The 18,489-nt window shown below is 40.5% G+C and overlaps 1 protein-coding gene across 1 annotated transcript in view; it reads right to left on the bottom strand.

The window, feature by feature from the left end:
* Nucleotides 1-18,489, bottom strand: part of Dnah14 (dynein axonemal heavy chain 14) — a 257,032-nt gene that overhangs the window by 184,780 nt on the left and 53,763 nt on the right. Inside the window, exons 18-22 of the mRNA XM_041635247.1 lie at nucleotides 17,909-18,278; nucleotides 15,848-16,038; nucleotides 13,015-13,260; nucleotides 4,231-4,352; nucleotides 1,188-1,359 (exon numbers count right to left, since the gene is read on the bottom strand). Coding sequence (XP_041491181.1) covers nucleotides 1,188-1,359; nucleotides 4,231-4,352; nucleotides 13,015-13,260; nucleotides 15,848-16,038; nucleotides 17,909-18,278 — 1,101 coding nt within the window. The remainder of the gene's footprint in view (nucleotides 1-1,187; nucleotides 1,360-4,230; nucleotides 4,353-13,014; nucleotides 13,261-15,847; nucleotides 16,039-17,908; nucleotides 18,279-18,489) is intronic.

The raw sequence follows: 18,489 nt of genomic DNA, 5'->3' as shown, positions 1-18,489 counted from the left end.
CACCTGGCCTACAGTATTAAAGGTGCACGCTAGGTCCAGCCAAAAGGATAGCTCATGCTCCGTGAAAGCTGGGCTACTTTTTAGTAAGGCAAAATGGAAATAGAGGGGAATGAAAACAGAAGCGAGCTAACAACAAAGAAACAACTGGGACGGCCTGGCCACACCGCTGCCACCGCCACCACCACCACCATGGGGCTGAGCACAGGTATCACTGAGAGATCCCAATCTTAATACTGATGCCTCTTAAGGATCGGTTTATCAACTCCTCTTTACTCCCGATGCTTCTGGGCTGTTTGATACATAACCACTTGTCCTTCAGCCAGGACCACAATTATCTACCAAGAAGCCACTCTTATCTGTAGAAGAGACCCTTCTGGAAGCCTGAAATCCTGGGGAGCTATAAACCTTTTATATTTCTAGGAGATAGCATTAGAAACTATGGCAGTTGATCTAATACGTGAAGGGCAACGAGCTGTTTAGTATGCAGGACGGATGTACCTGGGACAAAGGGATAGGTCATGTCCTGAACAGGATGGAGAGGGATTTCATCACTATGTAAACCAGTTCATAATTAAAGACCCATCAATCACTTCTAGGATTTCCTATTTAGTATCTTCAAATCACAGCTGACCATGAGTAAGGAACCAGGAGAAGCAAAACCATAGACAAAGGATTGTGCCCACAGTTGAAGACGTTCACATAAATGTCTTATGGGTGAGCATTAGATCTCCAGTGTGTGCAGAACTTGCTTCCCTGGGAACTTCTCTGTCTTGTGGTCTCCTGCTGCTCTGCTGTGCAGCTCACAGACATCAAGGCATTCTGCCCTAGCTTCCGTTGCATGTACCAACCTTAAGAAACAGGAGGGCTAATCGAGTTGTTAGCTTTCATTAAGCCTGAAGTGCTCCCTGTGCCGGCTCTGGGGCTCCAGATGCACCATCGTATTCTGTACTGGGGGACAGCTATGACTGTTTTCAACTTGATGTGGGTATGTGTCAAAGTTGGTCCTGTCCTCTAGGGTTATTGGATTAGTCCACCCATTTTTTTTCTTGTGATAGCATTTTCATTAAACTAAAAATGGCAGTGAGGATTAGAAAAGCTGCTAGCAGGGACGCAGAGAGGAAGTCTGCCCTGATGGCAGGTTCTGCAGTGCGTCACCGTATGGCCACACTTTGGGTGGCATAGTTTACCTCCAGACTTTTCTTTATATTTTCAAGATTTGTATTGCAAATTTTCAGAACGTTGATGACTCCTGTAGAGATAGTTATATGCAAAGCATTTAGCTTGTTCAGTACTCTCGACATTATTTCTCTCCACATGACAAGCACCTGGGAGAAAAGTTTTGTTTCAGCTGCCAGCTGTCTTTAAAAAGAAAATGAAATGTAAACAATTTTGAAATTTTGCAATGAAAATATATATCGTTGAATTTTTAAGACAATTTTGATATGTTTTTCTTTACTTGATTATCCATATTATCTATTTTGTATAAGCAATATATCTTCCAAGATAAACAGGATAGATTAAGCATACAGTTGTCACTTACCAAGATTTTACTTTCTGTATAGCAGAAAATAGAATCATAGCAATTCTATGTAAGATAAATAAAAGCTGTCTGTGTCTTAGAGGTGCAACAGTCTGGATCTTGACTGTCTACCAAAGCCAGGGAGTCCCCAGTCCCTGACACTGTGGGGAGTCAGGAGATGGGCCCTTCTAGGAGGAGCTTAGGTCCCTGGGGTGTGACCCATTGAAACTCCAGCACTTTCGTCCCACCTCTCTCTGCTCCCAGTCACAGCACGAGGGAAAAGCCCCTGCCGTTCAGTGCTGCTGCCAGGCGCTGCCCTGCCACATGTCTAAAGCAATCCATCGAGCAGGCATGAGTTGAAACCCTCCAAGCTGTAGGTCAAGATAAACGTATCTTTTCACACGTTGATTAAATTTGGTATTACATCACAGCTGAAAGCCACTTTAGAAGAGGAACTGCAATGGGATCCTGGGAAAACTCTGTGGCAGTCTTAGGATCTGGGTTTCAAAGGGACTCAACTTTGGTGTGAAGGCAGTGGGGGGAGCAGTCTAGGAGAAGGATTATATATCCCCAGGTTCTTAATAAAATCCACAGTCTGTAGATGGTTATCCATTCTTAGATGGGAGGGATATGAAGGCATGTGCCACTGTCTTTACGGAAGTTCTCCTTCATGGAATATTATCACTATTTCATCCCTTGGCTAAAAGAATCAAACCTCATATGTGACACAATCAACTGATAATTTGCTGCCGCTGGGCTTGGGTGTGGGAATATTTTCAAGAGTTTATGATCTTTTTACGCTCTCTGCTCACTGAGATTTCCTTTCCACAGTAGCCCCAACCTCATCCAAGTTCCCCAAGGCTTGGAGTCTGAGGTGGAGTCAGAGGTAATGTCTCTCCCACCTCCCATTCAGCTGCTACCACCTCTTTTGCCTCTCTTCTCCCACCTCTTTCTGGTTTTTTGAGACAAGGTTTCTCTGTGTAACCTGGTTGTCCTACAGCTTGCCTCTTTTGTCTCTTGACTGCCTTCTGGGATGGCAGATATCTGTGGAATGTTCCTCTGGGTTTTCCCCTCAGCAGGAACTCACTGCAGCCTTCCCTGGCTCTTTCCAGCTGACCACATACAACTGATTTTCAAGCTCCACTGATAAGTGGCACCTTTAAGGGACTCCTGTGTTTTGACCCACTGATATTTGGGTTGGAGATCTTTGTAGATAGCCCCAGTTTGGAAACATCTGTCACCACTGTCTAACTTGGGACTTTTGTCTCCAGGAAAGCAAGTTTAGGTTTTGATATCCACATACTTCAAGGCAGTATGAACCTTCCATCATCATCCCACTACCCATTTTGGGTGATGGTGCTAAATGTTTCTGTAACTCAACAAAAATATTGTCATGGAAGACACTTGAGTCCCCACACCTGTGTCCTGCTAAGCCTCATCCCAGTCCCATCTCTCTGGGTGGTTCTAATGCTGCCCTCCCAATAACCTTGACTCTTACAGAACCCTGTTTGGAATTCTCCTCCTTGGTGACTCTGGTTCCTTCCCACTGGTATCCCTAAATTAGTCACAGGTTTATTATTGGTTCCTTTCTTTCTTACTTTAAACATATTGTAAAGACACTTCAGCATCTCTTAAATAAAGACTCCTTTCCTACTTTAGCAAAGTTTGCAAAAGGACAACTGTTCTTGTCTCTTTATTAATAAACAGCATCTGCAGTAGGCAGAGGTTTTAAAGTCTAAAATTTAAAGGTCAAGTTGTAAAAGGTACACTCCTTACATTCAGAATAACTTGGACTTAACAAGAGTACCAAGCGCCCACGTGTCAGGAACTAAACACGTGTAACAAAAATACTGTCCCCTATACAGCAGTACTTTCATTTAAACAATTCTCTCATTTGTCTCCATTTGAGCACTTTCAAGATTAATTACTTTAAAGACCTAGAAGTCAGTTAATTTGAGTGCTGTAGATGAAGGGGGAAAATGGAACGCTTAACAAACGTCAAGTTCCTCTGTTCTATCTGGTGCAAAGTGAGAAATTTCCACTTAGGTATGAATGTTGCTAAAAAGCATATTTCTTATTCATATCAAAACCTCTCTAATCTTCCAGAACCTGAGAGAGACATAATATGGCTCAAGGACCATCATACTCTGACACATCTCAGTTTTCCATAGCTTTATGTTAGCAATTAAGGTAATTAACTTTTCAAAAGTAAGAGCATTCTTGTAACAGTCTATGAATGAGAAGATAATAGTGGTCTAACAGATTCATTCCTTTGTGCGTCCATGATGCACTAGTCCCTTTTCCTGTGACTGTGACAAGATGTGTGACGTGTGTGTGTGTGTGTGTGTGTGTGTGTGTGTGTGTGTTCCACCAGGATGGGAATGGATGGCAGTGGAGCAGGAGGCCAGCTGCACACATGGCATTCACAGTTAGGAAGTGGAGAACAAGCAGGGAGTGCCATAGCTGTGAAACCTCAAGGCTCCCAATCAACACCCATTTCCTCCTGTAAGGTTCCATATCTCCAAAAGTTCCTCAATCTTCCCAGGAACCACAAAAACCTTGAGATCAACTATTCAAACACATGACCTATAGAGGACATTTCACATCCAAACCACAGCTGCTGTTGGCCCACTGAAGAGATCATTTCTGGATGATTAAATCCCCCTGTGCATTTTTAAGCTGTACATGATGTTTTTTTTTTATTTTCTTACTTTTGTATTTCTAAAGAATTAAAGATTGGTTCAAGATAAAGCCAATTTCTTTGACAGTTCATCCATTCCTCAATGGTGTAAGAGAAGAGGCTTAAGTTTTGATGCCATTCATTCACAAGATTCTACAAAAGAGGGAAAAAACACCACATATAATAATCTAAATGCATGAAATTACTAAAAATTACATAACAGAAACTGAGGTGAGGCAACCAGTAGCCACCGACTTAACAAAACTATTGATAAAGAGTCACATAAATGAAAAGAAATCTGACTCTATTCAGTTTTTAGTTTTCAGATGTTCTCTTCATCTGGTTTTCTCATACATTACTTGAGATCACATTGACATCTTTTCCATAAGACTTGCACACACATATAAAACTAACTCAGGTAATATGCGCATACTATGGAGTTAACATGAACGACCCTTACATACTGCCTGTCACAGAATGATAAGAGATAACGAGGTATGTAGTGCGTGTGCTATTCCCGTCCCTTCTTTAAGTCTTTCTCTACTTGTAGACATAGGCACACAATGTCTTCCAGAGTTTGCATAAATGCAGCTGTCATTGTCCTATAACTTGATTTTTCAAAAAGCTAGCATCTTTTTAAAAATGACATCTAAGGGTGAGAAGTACTGAGAGGAACCAGGTTTTATATCAGCAGTTTTGTGTGTGTGTGTGTGTGTGTGTGTGAGAGAGAGAGAGAGAGAGAGAGAGAGTGTGTGTGTGTGTGTGTGTGAGAGAGAGAGAGAGAGAGAGAGAGAGAGAGAGAGAGAGAGAGTGTGTGTGTTCTGGCTGGCCTGAAACGGTGAGCAGATCAGGCTGGCCTCCAGCTCACAGAGGTCTGAAGCTGGGATTAAAGGTGTGTACCGCCATCCTACCTGGTGGTTGGTGGTTTCCTTTGTTCAGAGAATTTCATTGTGTAGATCTTTTTAACTGACTGTTACATTTAAAAATTAGTGAGAATCTGGTTAAAAGTCAATTGATAATAAATTGCTTTCTTAGAAGCCAGTAGATCACTGGCTTCTAATCCTTTAGAAAGACTGACTTTTAACTAATTTATATTTGTCTTTTGGAATTTACCAGCATTCTATATTATTCTGTCCTTGCTTCTGTATTGTATTAGGTATAACTGATAAAATGTAATATAAATGGCACTGGTTGATTGATTGTTTTTTAAAGGTAGGGTGTTACTGTATAGCCCTGGGTAGCCTGGAACAAGGTTTGTAGACCAGGCTGGCTTTGAACTCACAGAGATACAACTGCCTCTACTTAAAGGCATTGTACTACCATACCCTGTAACTGGCATGTATTTAATGTGCCCAGTTTCAGCATATTCTTATACCTGTAAAATCTTTACCATAATCTGCATGGAAATGAGGCCATTATGGCTCCATTGTATGGTCAAGGAGAAGGTTTTTATGGTAGATACGAGGGAGAGAACAGCCAGAAGCATCTGGAAGAGTACGGACTACAGACTGAATGTGGTCAGCAGAAGAGGCGGGGCCACAAGGGGGCAGAGAGCAAGAGAGGAGGAGAAGACCAGGAAGGCAAAGAGAATCAAGAGACTGAAGACCCAGAAGCCAAGAGGACAAAAGGAGAAGCAAGAGAGTGCACGGCTGAAAAGGCTGAGTTACGCAGGAAAGAGAAGCTCAGGGGCAGGAGAGGTTTGAGTAGGGTAGAGAGCGAGAGGTACTGAGAGGAACTGGAACTCTGTAACAGGTACTTGGGGTGCTGAGAGAGCCTGGTGGGCAGCATCTGCTTTGATATGTTCATGTGTACCTCAGTTAGACCTTGTCCTGGGTTTCTTTGGGACCTAACACAATCAAGACAACAAATGGTGCTCATTCCCTGAAATGGTCCCCTTGTACCCAGCTGCATCCCACTGGTTCCCTCTGACTCTCTCAGGCTCTGCCTGGTCCCCTATAACCTGTAACAACTTTAAGTTTCATTCATTAGGTGAGTTGGAATACACAGGAGGGAGCCTGGACTCTCTCTCTATAGTTGTCCCTGGTGTTTATCTTTCAACTTCAGACAGTATCTCCCCATGTCAGGAGATAGATGTATGTATGTATGTATATTTCTGGTTTGGTTTTAGATTTTTGGGTAGGATGGTAACTCAAGTCCATTGAATTCATCTTACTTAGAAGTAGTCTTCCTGGGAGCAGGCCCAAAGCAACAACCTCCACAGAAGCAGGTACAAGGGAGTGACCAAAGAGGGAGCAGGCCCAAGCCAGAGACCTTTGAGGGACTGGTATGAGTCAGGGACCTCTGAGGAAGCAGGCCCGAGCTAGAGACCTCTCTGTAGTACTGGGTCCAATCTAGGGACCTCTGTGGTAGCAGGCCCAAGCCAGGGACATCTGTGGGAATAGGCCTGAGCCAGCGACCTCAGCTGAGCAGGCCCAAGGCAATGACCTCCATAGGAGCAGGTACAAGGGAGTGACCACTGAGGGAGCAGACTGGAGCCAGGGATCTCTGCAGGAGCAGGCCTGAGCCAACAGCCTCTACCAGAGCAGGCCCAAGGCAGGGACCTCAGCAGGAGCAGCCCCAAGCAAGCAACCTCCATGGGAGCAGAGCCAAAAGACTCCAAGTATAGCAGAGCCACCCCTAGGAGTGCTAAACAATCACTGGGAACACGGAGTGACCTCCAGGGTGACTGGAACCATGGCCCTGGCTGCACCAGGAGGAACAATCATCTGAGCCTTGGATCCATTCGCACCTGGAAGATTGATCACCAGAGACACAGCCCCAACTACACCAATCAGAGGAAAATATAGGTAGACAAGGTAAGAACACACTCCACACCACAAAGAGCAACTAGTGGCCCTACAACAGCAACACTTGAACACCCAAATGAAGATGAAGCAGAAGAAAATGACCTAAAAATAACTTTAGGAGAATGTTTGAGGACCTTAAAGAGGAAATAAAAAATTTCCTCAAAGAAATGGACTAAAAGACAAACAAAAAAATTGGAAGAAATCAACAAATCCCTTAAGGAAAACCCAGAAAAAACAATCAAACATATGAAAGAAATGATTCAAGACTTGAAAACTGAAATAGAGACAATAAAGAAAACACAAATCGAGGGAATTATAGAAATGGAAATTACGAGATAACAATCAGGAACCACAAATGCAGTCATAAACAGCAGAATACAAGAGAAAGAAGAAAGAATCTCAAGCACTGAAGATTCAATAGAGGAAAAAAGACTCATCAGTCAAAGAAAACATTAAATCTAACAAAAGCTTAACACAAAATATTTATTAAAAAAAAGGGACACCATGAAAAGACCAAACCTAAGAATAATGGAGATAGAAGAAGTAGAAGAAGTCTTACTCAAAAACACAGAAAATATAGTTAACAAAATCATAGAAGAGAACTTTCCCAATATAAAAAAATGCATATGAAGATACAAGAATCTTACAGAACACCAAATAGATTGGATCAAAAAAAAAGTTCCCTTGCTACACAATAATCAAAACACTAAACATACAGAATAAAGAAAGAATAGTAAGAGCTGTAAAGGAAAAAGGCCAAGTAACATATAAAGGTAGACCTGTCAGAATTACACCTGGCTTCTCAATGCAAACAATGAAAGCCAGAAGGTCGTGGTCAAGTGTTAATGCAGACATTAAGAGATCACGGATGACACCCCAGACTATTATACCCAGCAAAACTTTCAATCACCATTGATGGACAAAACAAGATATTCCATGACAGAACCAGATTTAACCAATAGCTAGTCACAAATCTAACCCTACACAAAGTACTAGAAGGAAAATTCCAGCCCAAGGAAATTAGCTACGTCCAAACACACACACACACACACACACACACACACACACACACACACACAATAGATGATCTTACAGCAGCAAATCCCAAAGAAGGGAAAAATACATCCCTTAATATAAATAGACTCAACTCACTTATAAAAAGATATAAGCTAACAGATTGGATATGAAAACAGAATCTACCCTTCTGCTGAAACACATCTCAACCTCAAAGACAGACATTGCCTCAGAGTAAAGGATTGGGGAAAAATTTTCTAATCAAATGGACCTAAGAAACAAGCTGGTGTAGCTATCTTAATATCTAACAAAATAGACTTCAAATTAATATCTATCAGAAGAGACAAAGAAGGACATTTCATAGTAGTCACAGGAAAAATCTATCAAGAGGAAATCTCAATACTGAAGGTCTATGCCCCAAATACAAGGGCACCCTCATATGTAAAAGAAATACTTCTAAAGTTTAAATCACACATTAAACCCCACACACTAATAGTGGGAGACTTCAGCATTCCACTCTCACCACTGGACAAGTCTGTCAGACAGAAATTAACAGAGAAATAAGGGAACTAACAGATGTTTGGAATCAAATGGACTTAACAGACATCTATAGAACATTCCATCCAAACATAAAAGAATATACCTTCTTCTCAGCACCTCATGGAACCTTCTCAAAAACTGACCACACACTAGGTAACAAAACAGACTTCCAACAGATACAAAAAATTGGAATAATCCCATGTATCTTATCGGATTATCATGGCTAAAAATTAGAATTCAACAGCAATACTAATTTCAGAAAGTCCACAAACTTGTGGAAATTAAACAATGCTCACTTGAATCATCAATGGGTCAAGGAAGAAATAAAGGAAGAAATCAGACTTCTTAAAATTCAATGAAAATGGCCACACAACATACCCATATTTATGGGACACAATGAAAGCAGTGTTAAGAGGAAAATTCATAGCACTAAATGCCTACATAAAGAAGCTGGAAAAATTCCACATTAGTGAGTTAACAGAAAAATCTGAAAACTCTAGAGCAAAAAGAAGCAAACTTAGCCACTAACCCTAGAATACTAGACAGCAGGAAATAATCAAATTGAGAGCTGAAATCCACAAAATAGAAATGAAGAAAACAATACAGAGAATCAAGGAGATGAAGAGTTGGTTCTTCGAGAAAATCAACAAAATAGACAAATCCTTATCCAAACTAACCAAAAGGCAGAGAGAGAATATCCAAATTAACAAAATTAGAAATCAAAAGGGGGACATAACAGACATGGAGGAAATCCAGAGAATCATTATGTCATATTTCAAAAACCCATACTCCACAAAATTGGAAAACTTAGAGGAAATAGATAATTTTTTGGATAAATATCACTTATCAAAATTAAATTAAGACCAGATAAGCAAATTAAGTAGACCTATAACTACTAAAGAAATAGAAACTGATATGGGATTTCTCTCTGTATGCTATGTTTACCATTGAAAAATAAAGGAACTGCTTTGGGCCTATAGCAAGCTATAGGGGAACAGAGCTAGGCGGGGAAAACTAAGCTGAGTGCGGGGAGAGAGAAGGCAGAGTCAGAGAGAAGTCATGTAGCCCCACCAGTGCCAGATGGAACTTTAGCTGGTAAGCCACAGGCGCGTGGCAATACACAGATTAATAGAAATGAGTTAAATTAATATGTAAGAGCCATCCAATAAGAAGCTAGAGCTAATGGGTCAAGCAGTGATTTAATTAATATAGTTTCTGTGTGATTATTTCAGGGCTGAGCATCCGGGAATCAACAAGTGGTCTCCCTCCAACAAGACATAGTCATCAAAAGTCTCCCAACCAAAAAAAAAAAAAAAAAAAAAACAAAAAACAAAAAACAAAAAACAAAAAACAAAACAAAACAAAAAAAATCCCCCCATGGCCAGATGGTTTCAGCACAGAATTCTACAAGATTTTCAAAGAACTAATACCAATACTTGTTCCACACAATAGAAACAGAAGGAACATTACCACTTTTTATGATGCTACAATAACCCTGATACACAAGCCACACAAAGACATTACTAAGAAACAGAATTACAGGCCAGCCTCACTCATGAACATTGATGCAAAAATACTCAATAAAACACGGGCAAACCAAATTCAAGAACACATCAGAAAAATCATTCACCATTATCAAGTTGGCTTCATCCCAGAGATACAGGGATGATTCAACATATGAAAATCTGTCAACATAATCCACCATATAAGCAAACTTAAAAAAAATGATCTTCTCATTAGATGCTGAAAAAGCTTTCAACAGAATACAACATCCCTTCATGATAAAGGTCTTGAAGAGAGAAGGGATACAAGGAACATACCTAAACATAATAAAGGCAATATATAGCAAGTCAACAGCAGCCAACATCAAACTAAATGGAGAGAAACCCACAGCGACCCCACTGAAATCAGGAACAAGGCAAGGTTGTCCACTCTTTCCATATCTATTCAATATAGTACTTGAGGTTCTAGCTAGAGCAATAAGACAACAAAAAGAAGATCAAGGGGATACAAATAGGAAAAGAAGAAGTCAAACTCTCACTATTTGCTGATGATATGATAGTTTACATAAGGGACCCCAAAATTCTACCAAGGAACTTCTACAACTCATAAACACCTTCATTAATGTAGCAGGATACAAGATTAACTCAAAAAGAATCAATAGCCCTCCTTTACACAGATGATAAGTGGGCTGAGAAGAAAATCAGAGAAACATCGCCTTTCACAATAGCCACAAACAGCATAAAATATCTTGGAGTAACTCTAACCAAACAACTGGAAGACCTGTATGACAATAACTTTAAGTCTTTGAAGAAAGAAATTTCAAGAATGCACTAGAAAATGGAAAGATCTTCCATGCTCTTGGGTAGGTAGAATTAACATAAAAATGGCAATCTCACCAAAAGCAATCTACAGATTCAATGTAATGCCCATCAAATCCTAGTAAAATTCTTCACAGACCTTGAAAGAATGGTACTCAACTTCATATGAAAAAGTCAAAAACCCAGGATAGCCAAAACAATACTGTACAATAAAGGAACTTCTGGAGGCATCACAATCCCTGACTTCAAACTCTACTAACAGAGCTACGATACTAAAAACAGCCTGGTATTGGCATAAAAACAGACAGGAGGACCAATGGAACAGAATCAAAAACCCACATATCAATCCACACACCTACAAACACCTTGTTTTTGACAAAGAAGCAAAAAATATCAAATGGAAAAAAGCATATTCAACAAATGGTGCTGGCATAACTGGATTTCAACATGTAGAAGAATGAAAATAGATCTGCATCTATTACCATGCACAAAACTCAAGTCCAAATGGATCAAAGACCTCAATATAAAATCAACCACACTGAACCTCATAGAAGAGAAAGTGGGAAGAACACTTAAATGTATTGGCACAGGAGGCCACTTCCTAAATATAACCCCAGTAGCACAAACACTGAGAGAAACAATTAATAAATGGGACCTCCTGAAACTGAGAAACTTCTGTAAAACAAAGGACACAGTCAACAAGACAAAATGGAAACCTAAAGAATGGGCAATTTCTCAGAAAATTAGGAAGCAACCTACCTTAGAACCCAGCAATACCACTTTTGGGTATATACCCAAAGGATGCTCAATTGTACCATGATGACATGTGCTCAACTATGTTCATAGCAGCATTTTTTGTCATAACCAGAACCTGGAAACAACCTAAATGCCCCTCGACTGAAGAATGGATAAGAAAAATGTGTTACATTTATACCATGGAGTACTACACAGCACAAAAATAATGACATCTTAAAATTTGCAGGCAAATGGATGGAGCTAGAAAACATCATATTGAGTGAGGTAACCCAGACCCAGAAAGACAATTATCATATGTACTCACTCATAAGTGGTTTTAAAACATAAATTAAAGAAAACCAGCCTACAAATCACAATCCTAGAGAATCTAGACAACAATGAGGACTCTAATCTACACGGGAAGTAGAAAAAGACAAGATCTGAGAAAATTGGGAGCATAGGGACCTTGGGAGAGGGTAGAAGGGGAGGGGAGAGACAGGGAGAGGAGCAGAGAAAAATGTAGAGCTCAACAAAAATCAATTTAAAAAAGTGAAAAAAAGCAGTCTTCCCACATGGCTTCCATTTTGGCTTTTCAAACATGCCCAATTTATAACTCCTTAATTTTTATTTTAATAAAGGCATTTATTGCACCATGCATTTCCACAAGGCTTTATCCAATTGTATTCAGGCTGGATATGTGATTCTGTTCTTGCTGCTCATTTCAAAAGTTAAAAATTTAAAATTATACTTCTTGTATCTCATTTTTTTGTGAATCTTGTTTTTTTCTGTTATTTTTCTCTTAATTGTAATTTTTATTTTACTATGTGGCTTTTGACAGTATAATCCATTTTATTTATTTTCTTCTTGAAATACATTGTTTTCTCTCTAAGGCCCACCTAAATCACACATTTCTTTAAATGTCTGCATATTTACAAATATGAATTCTGTTTGCTCAGACTTCTCTGTGAGTCTCTCTATTTGTACGGAGGTGCATATCCATATACTAATTATCTTAATTTTGTCATTGAAGAGTTTATCAATACACATCTGATTAAGTTTCTTAGTTTGAAAATTAGTTTTAGTTATTAGACACAGGACTACTAGTTACAAGAAACTGGTAAAAGTCATATTTTGTGGATATATGTTTATATGATTATACATACATAATCTAAATTTATTTTGCCCATCCAAATTCAACTTTGATATTTCCTTGTGAATAATTAATGAGCATTTCTGAAAAATTACTTTTAGTGTTCACATTATTAAACATTCCCTCTTCTATATAAACATAAGAAAAATTCATATAATTGATACCAAATATGAGTTTGCAGAAAGCAAAGTCCACCTGGTAGACTGAAGGAAATGAAAACACTCCCAAATCTTTGCCACAGCATTTACCTTAATTGGCGTCATATAGGAAGATCCTTTGATTGTGGCGAGGATGGCCTGGGATTCTTCCAGCTGAGTGATCGTGTCGTCGATGGAGGCAATGATGAGGATGTTGGAACTCTCTGTGTGATGGAAAATCAAATGCAGGGGAGAATTGTTCCAGACCTCAATGACCTTAGACAACATTTTCTCCAGTGTGGCTTCGTTCGTTGCCGAGACCGATATTTCATTTATTTTCTTTTCATACGGAAACATCTGAAATGAAGAAATCATTTAATATCTAGAGGAGCAAACAATTCCCAAAGATTCTAAACTGGAGATTTAAAGCCGTGTCTTGAAGGGTGCGCGAACTCAGATCCACAGGTCCGACGCTGGGGAGGTTGGTGTTCCATCTGGAGACTCTGGGGCCCATGTCGGGACACAGCTCTCTCTCTGTTGACGCACTGGGGCCAACTCACATGCTTCGTGCTCAACCAGAACGTCTACTTCATCTCCTCTCAGGCTGAGCGCAGAGTCTGCATGTGCCTCATGTATGGGTGGGCGGCACCGTTTCCTCCACACTAGCGCCTATGCCTCTGCTACTTGGCAGCAAGCTTTTACATATCCTACAACATTTCTTAGAGAACACACAAGAAAAGGCAACCTGATAAACCCAGATTTCTATAGCTTCTTGTTCTTTGCTAGATCTACCAAGGACTAAGGGTGTTTTTATCTTTTGCTGCTTCTGGTTTTGTTTTATATGCATTAGTAAGATAAATTCAAGCCTTTTCCCATGTGCACTGATTGCAAGTTCCCATAAGATCCTGGTAGAAAAACTTTAGATTCAGTCACAATACTAGAGATTCAAAGAACTTCTCAGTCTCTACCTTTAGGATGAACTATCTGGGATTACTGTTTTTATACCTTATCAGGAAACTGAATCTACCACTACTCCTATATATAATCTCCACGGTGCTAAAGAAAGAGGCTTACCCTCTTTGCTTGCTCATGTAGCACAGTGGTCTGTCACCATTTGTTGCAGGTTGCCAAAGATGACACCAAGGGCCCTGATGGATCTTGAGTGTTTATGGCCTTAACCAGCAGCACTGTGAAAGAGGCTTGCTTTTTAAAATCTCTTCTTCAGCTAACACAGATTGGTACACGGATAAAGGCTAACCACTTCTCCCTTTCTTGAACCTCTCAGGAGTTCACTGGGGTTTACCACACGATTGCCTCCTCATTGGGCTCTGTCATTATAACTTAAAGAGATGTGGGGTTCTGTGGCCACTATGTCGTCTGCAAACCTTACCCCCTCCTGTTTATGTTCACTAAGTTGGACCCTCTAAAATCTGTACCAGCCTTCCTTTTTAAACTCCCTATCCCATCACAAAGTCAAGGATGGCTCAGAAGTTGTATATTGGGGCATCATGGGACACTGTTTCATGCAGGCCCCCAGTTGCCACCCTGAAAGGGCAGTTCATTCTGACTTGTATTCTATGCTGCTACTCTTATTTTGTCAAATTCACATTCTTAACCTGGCTTGGTGTAGGAGTAGTTCCAATTAGTCAAGACGTCTCCAGCTTCCACACGATCACTCAGCTGGAAGACGTCTCAATGAAAATCCTTGACATGGCCTAGATGCTCAGCAGCTGCTTTGCATGAGCTCAGCTGCTGGCACTGACCCTTAGTCCTCTGTAGTGCACAGTTCAGCCAGGAGGCTCCCAGAAAGGCATGGGATGATGGGAGATTTAAGTAGGATGCAGAATGGTTACCAGGAGAATGCAAATGTGATTTCACATAAGGAGTTGGAAGGATGGGGCTGTCAATAACTGAACCAAGGCAGGGAGGGCAGATGAGAGACTTGGAGAGGTGGGCAACGAGAGGCATGTTAAGTTTTTGAACACAGCTTATGCACATGAATGGAAACTTGGACAGGAAGGTGTGTCTTGAGCTCAGGAGGAAGGCTAAGACTATGTCTAGAGATTTAAAACAGCTTAGTTTTAAACTAATTAGGGTTCTTAAAGACTCTACCTCCTAAATTCTTTCAAAGTATTTCCCATGTTTATCCTTACAACAAAATTATAGGCATAATACGCTGGTTTTGATTACATTATTGTCAAAAATGAAACATAAATGAAGGTTCTTACAGGATAGCCAAGAAAATAGAAACTTTTTAAACTATGAAAACTCAAAATTATATATATATATATATACATATATATATACATATATAATACATTTTTATTTGTTTTGTTAGTTTTTGCAAAAGGATTTCATATAGACCAGGCTGGTCTCAAGTAGGATATGTATTTAAAAATGACTGCCTCCACCTCCTGAATGCTAAGATTGAGGGCACACACCATAGCCAGGGTGGTTTATGTGACCCTAGGATTAGAACCTAGGGTTCCTGAAGGTAGAAAGGCTCTCTACAAACTAAGCCGTATCCACTGCCCTATATAACAGAGCCTTGTGGAATAGCAAACTGTTGCTAATTAGACTTTTATTGGTAAAGTTATCCTAGTATGTTCTTAATATATTTTCAATACTTACAAAATGAGGCACAGTGCATTTGATATTTCTAGTCTTATAAAATACAATCTCTATAAGAACTAGCATGTTAAAGACTGGCATTTGTTGCATATGAAAGGCAGGGATACTGGGCTCCTATCATCTCAGGAATAAAGCTGAAACCAAAGTCCCCATCCACCCACTAAACAGAACATCCTGTCGCCAACTCCCTGCTGTCCCAGACACCCTGCCCCCTTCCCCATTTCCTAATGTATGTTCCTTGTAGGGTCCCTTGCCAATAATTAAAACTCATCCCTCATGATTCAATGTGTTCTTGTCAACTATTTTTATGTACCTTGAGTGCTAGAAGTTTCTCTACTGAGAGATTTTTATTGAGGGAAACTGCCTTTCCGGTGATCTCCCGCAGAGCCTTCCAGTGACGTTGCTTGAGACAAGGGTTTCCCAGCGCTGTGAGGATTGGAAGCTCTTGCTTGAAGTCCAGCACTGACTGCTTGAGGTGTGCTACCATGTCATTTTTAGGTAAACCTGCAAATACCAGCGAATTGGTAGACTAATAATATGTTCATATCTTTTTCACCAAACAAACCGAGAATTTTTCTTTAAAACTTGCTAATCAACATAATGCTGTTCTATCACTTGTTAATCTTCATTATAGAACAATGAAGTTTTGATGCCAAACATCCATAACATCGACTAAGGATTAAAATATAGGAAAATAATTGTCGGTATAAATGACTAATCCCCAAGCCTAACAGACCCAAGTTGTCTTGGGAAATTAGGTGCCTGGATGGCACCTGGCACAAGGCTTCCCAAACTTTTCACTGACAAGAATATGCATATGTGTACACACACACACACACACACACACACACACACACACACACACACGTCAGACGTGCTAACATGGAAGAGGAAATCTCATGGGGCCTCCTGCTAGACAATGACCTATAGGCAACTTAAGGAATTCTGAGAGAAAGAATTAGTCTTCCCTGGGGATGAGCTCCCAAGTTGGTGATTTCATACCCAGTGGTCAGTCCTGGAATTATGTATATACAAGGAACACTAGCTGGTTGTATTTATATATGTAACAATAATAGTCATAGAAAAAGAGGCCACAAATTTGAGAGAGATTAAAGGGGGAATATGAAAGGGGGAAATGATGAAATTATATTTAATTAAATTAAAAATAGAAACAAAATATGTTTAAGAAAAAGACAAGGTGCTGTCTACTTGTTGCTTAGTACCTTGTTCTTTGAAGCATATGACAAATGTTGAGAGTACGCACACTTGTGTTATTTGAGAGCTCTGAGGCTATGCTTTGCAATGTCTATTTTTTTTTGCTAAACATTATAACACACACACACACGTGGATTTTTGTTTGTTTGCTTGCTTGCTGAGATGGTGTTTCTCTGGGACAGAACCTTATCATGTAATTCAGGGTGCTCTTGAATTTGTGAGCCTCCCGCCTCAGTCTCCTAAATGCTGGGATTGTAGGGGTGCACCACACAGCCCCATGGTGACAGTGACATTCATTTGTAATATAGTATATACACTTCCTCCTTTGTGCTGCTGGGGATCAAACACAGGGTCCCGTCCTCCAAAGCAAACACTCTGTGGTGGGGCTACAGACGTAGGTTGTACAATTTAACAGCAAGCAAACTAAAGCGTTTCAGTGGCTCTTCTAGAGAAGGGTTCCTAGCTTGAGGAGTAGTGAGTGACAAAGGAGTCTTAACAGAAAATGAAGGCAAGCTTGTCCAGGCTGAACAGAGAGAACCCCGTCATGGTACAGTGTTTCTGTGCAGGTGCCATCTCAAATGTGATGACTAGCACTGACAAATGTCACAGAGTTACTTTAGGTGTTTTTCCCACTACCCAAAGGAAACTATAAGTGCCATATGTAGAATTCAGGAAAAGATTCTGCTGGCAGGATTTTAGCATAAAAACATCTGAAACCCGCAAACCCTGGGAGTCAAAACTGATTCTGAAACATCTGAAGTTCTACCCATGAAACCAGCGTGTGTGTGTGTGTGTGTGTGTGTGTGTGTGTGTGTGTGTGTATTTGTGTGTGTATTTGAGACAGGGTTTCTCTGTATAACAGTCCTGGCTGTCCTGGCATCTGATCTGTAGACCAGACTGGCTTCAAACTCACAGAGATCGAGCTGGCTCTGCCTCCTGAGTGCTGGGCCTTAAAGGCTACAAGACTATTTGTAACCACTTGTGGTTATCCCACCCACTACCCAAGGCTCTAAACTGTGTCTTGCTTCAGTACAAGACTTCTACCTAGATTTCTCTGTCTGTCTCTGCAGGTGTCTGATGGCCAGCTTCTGAGGGAAGGCCAAAGGAAGACTGACCGTTTTGCCTACGGTGGGTAGGAAGCTGTGGGGGCATGTACTACCTTTTTCCAGGACGATGATTATATGCAGCCACTTGGAGACGCTGCTCCTCACTAAGTCCATATCTATGCTTTGGAGAGTGCAGCCCCTCCACTCCCAGAACAGGGTGCCCCACTCTTCTTGGGCGTCCCATAAGAGTTTCCTCAGCATCAGGTCACACTCGATGTCAGAGATCTCACTCAACACAATTTGTGTGATCTCTTCCATGTTGAGGGAGTGCATGTGGGATTGGGAGTCGTCGTAATAGTCCTGGTAGCTTGCGTAGGTCTTCACCTTGTTAGTCAAGTTTGCCGCTTCCGCTGTGAGAGACTTGACCAGGTCTTTGGCTTTTGGTACTGGAGTACTCCCACACAGCAGGATGGGACTTCTTATCTACAACCGACAGGAAAAACATTCAAAGAGGCCAGACAGCTCAGAACACAGACATGTCTTACTGGCAACATTTTTAGTAAATGGCCTATTTTTTGACATGATAAAATGAATGAAATTGGAATATTATCATTTGACCCAAAAGCCTAGACCAAGTTTAAGAAAGCTTATTTCATGTTGCCCCCTTTTCTGCAGTTGTTGAAGGACTTTGGTG

The sequence above is a fragment of the Microtus oregoni genome, unplaced genomic scaffold (assembly GCF_018167655.1).
Source record: "Microtus oregoni isolate MIOR12 unplaced genomic scaffold, Mior012 000047F_ref0000412, whole genome shotgun sequence".
Classification (NCBI taxonomy): domain Eukaryota; kingdom Metazoa; phylum Chordata; class Mammalia; order Rodentia; family Cricetidae; genus Microtus; species Microtus oregoni.
This window is presented reverse-complemented; position numbering and strand designations above follow the sequence as displayed.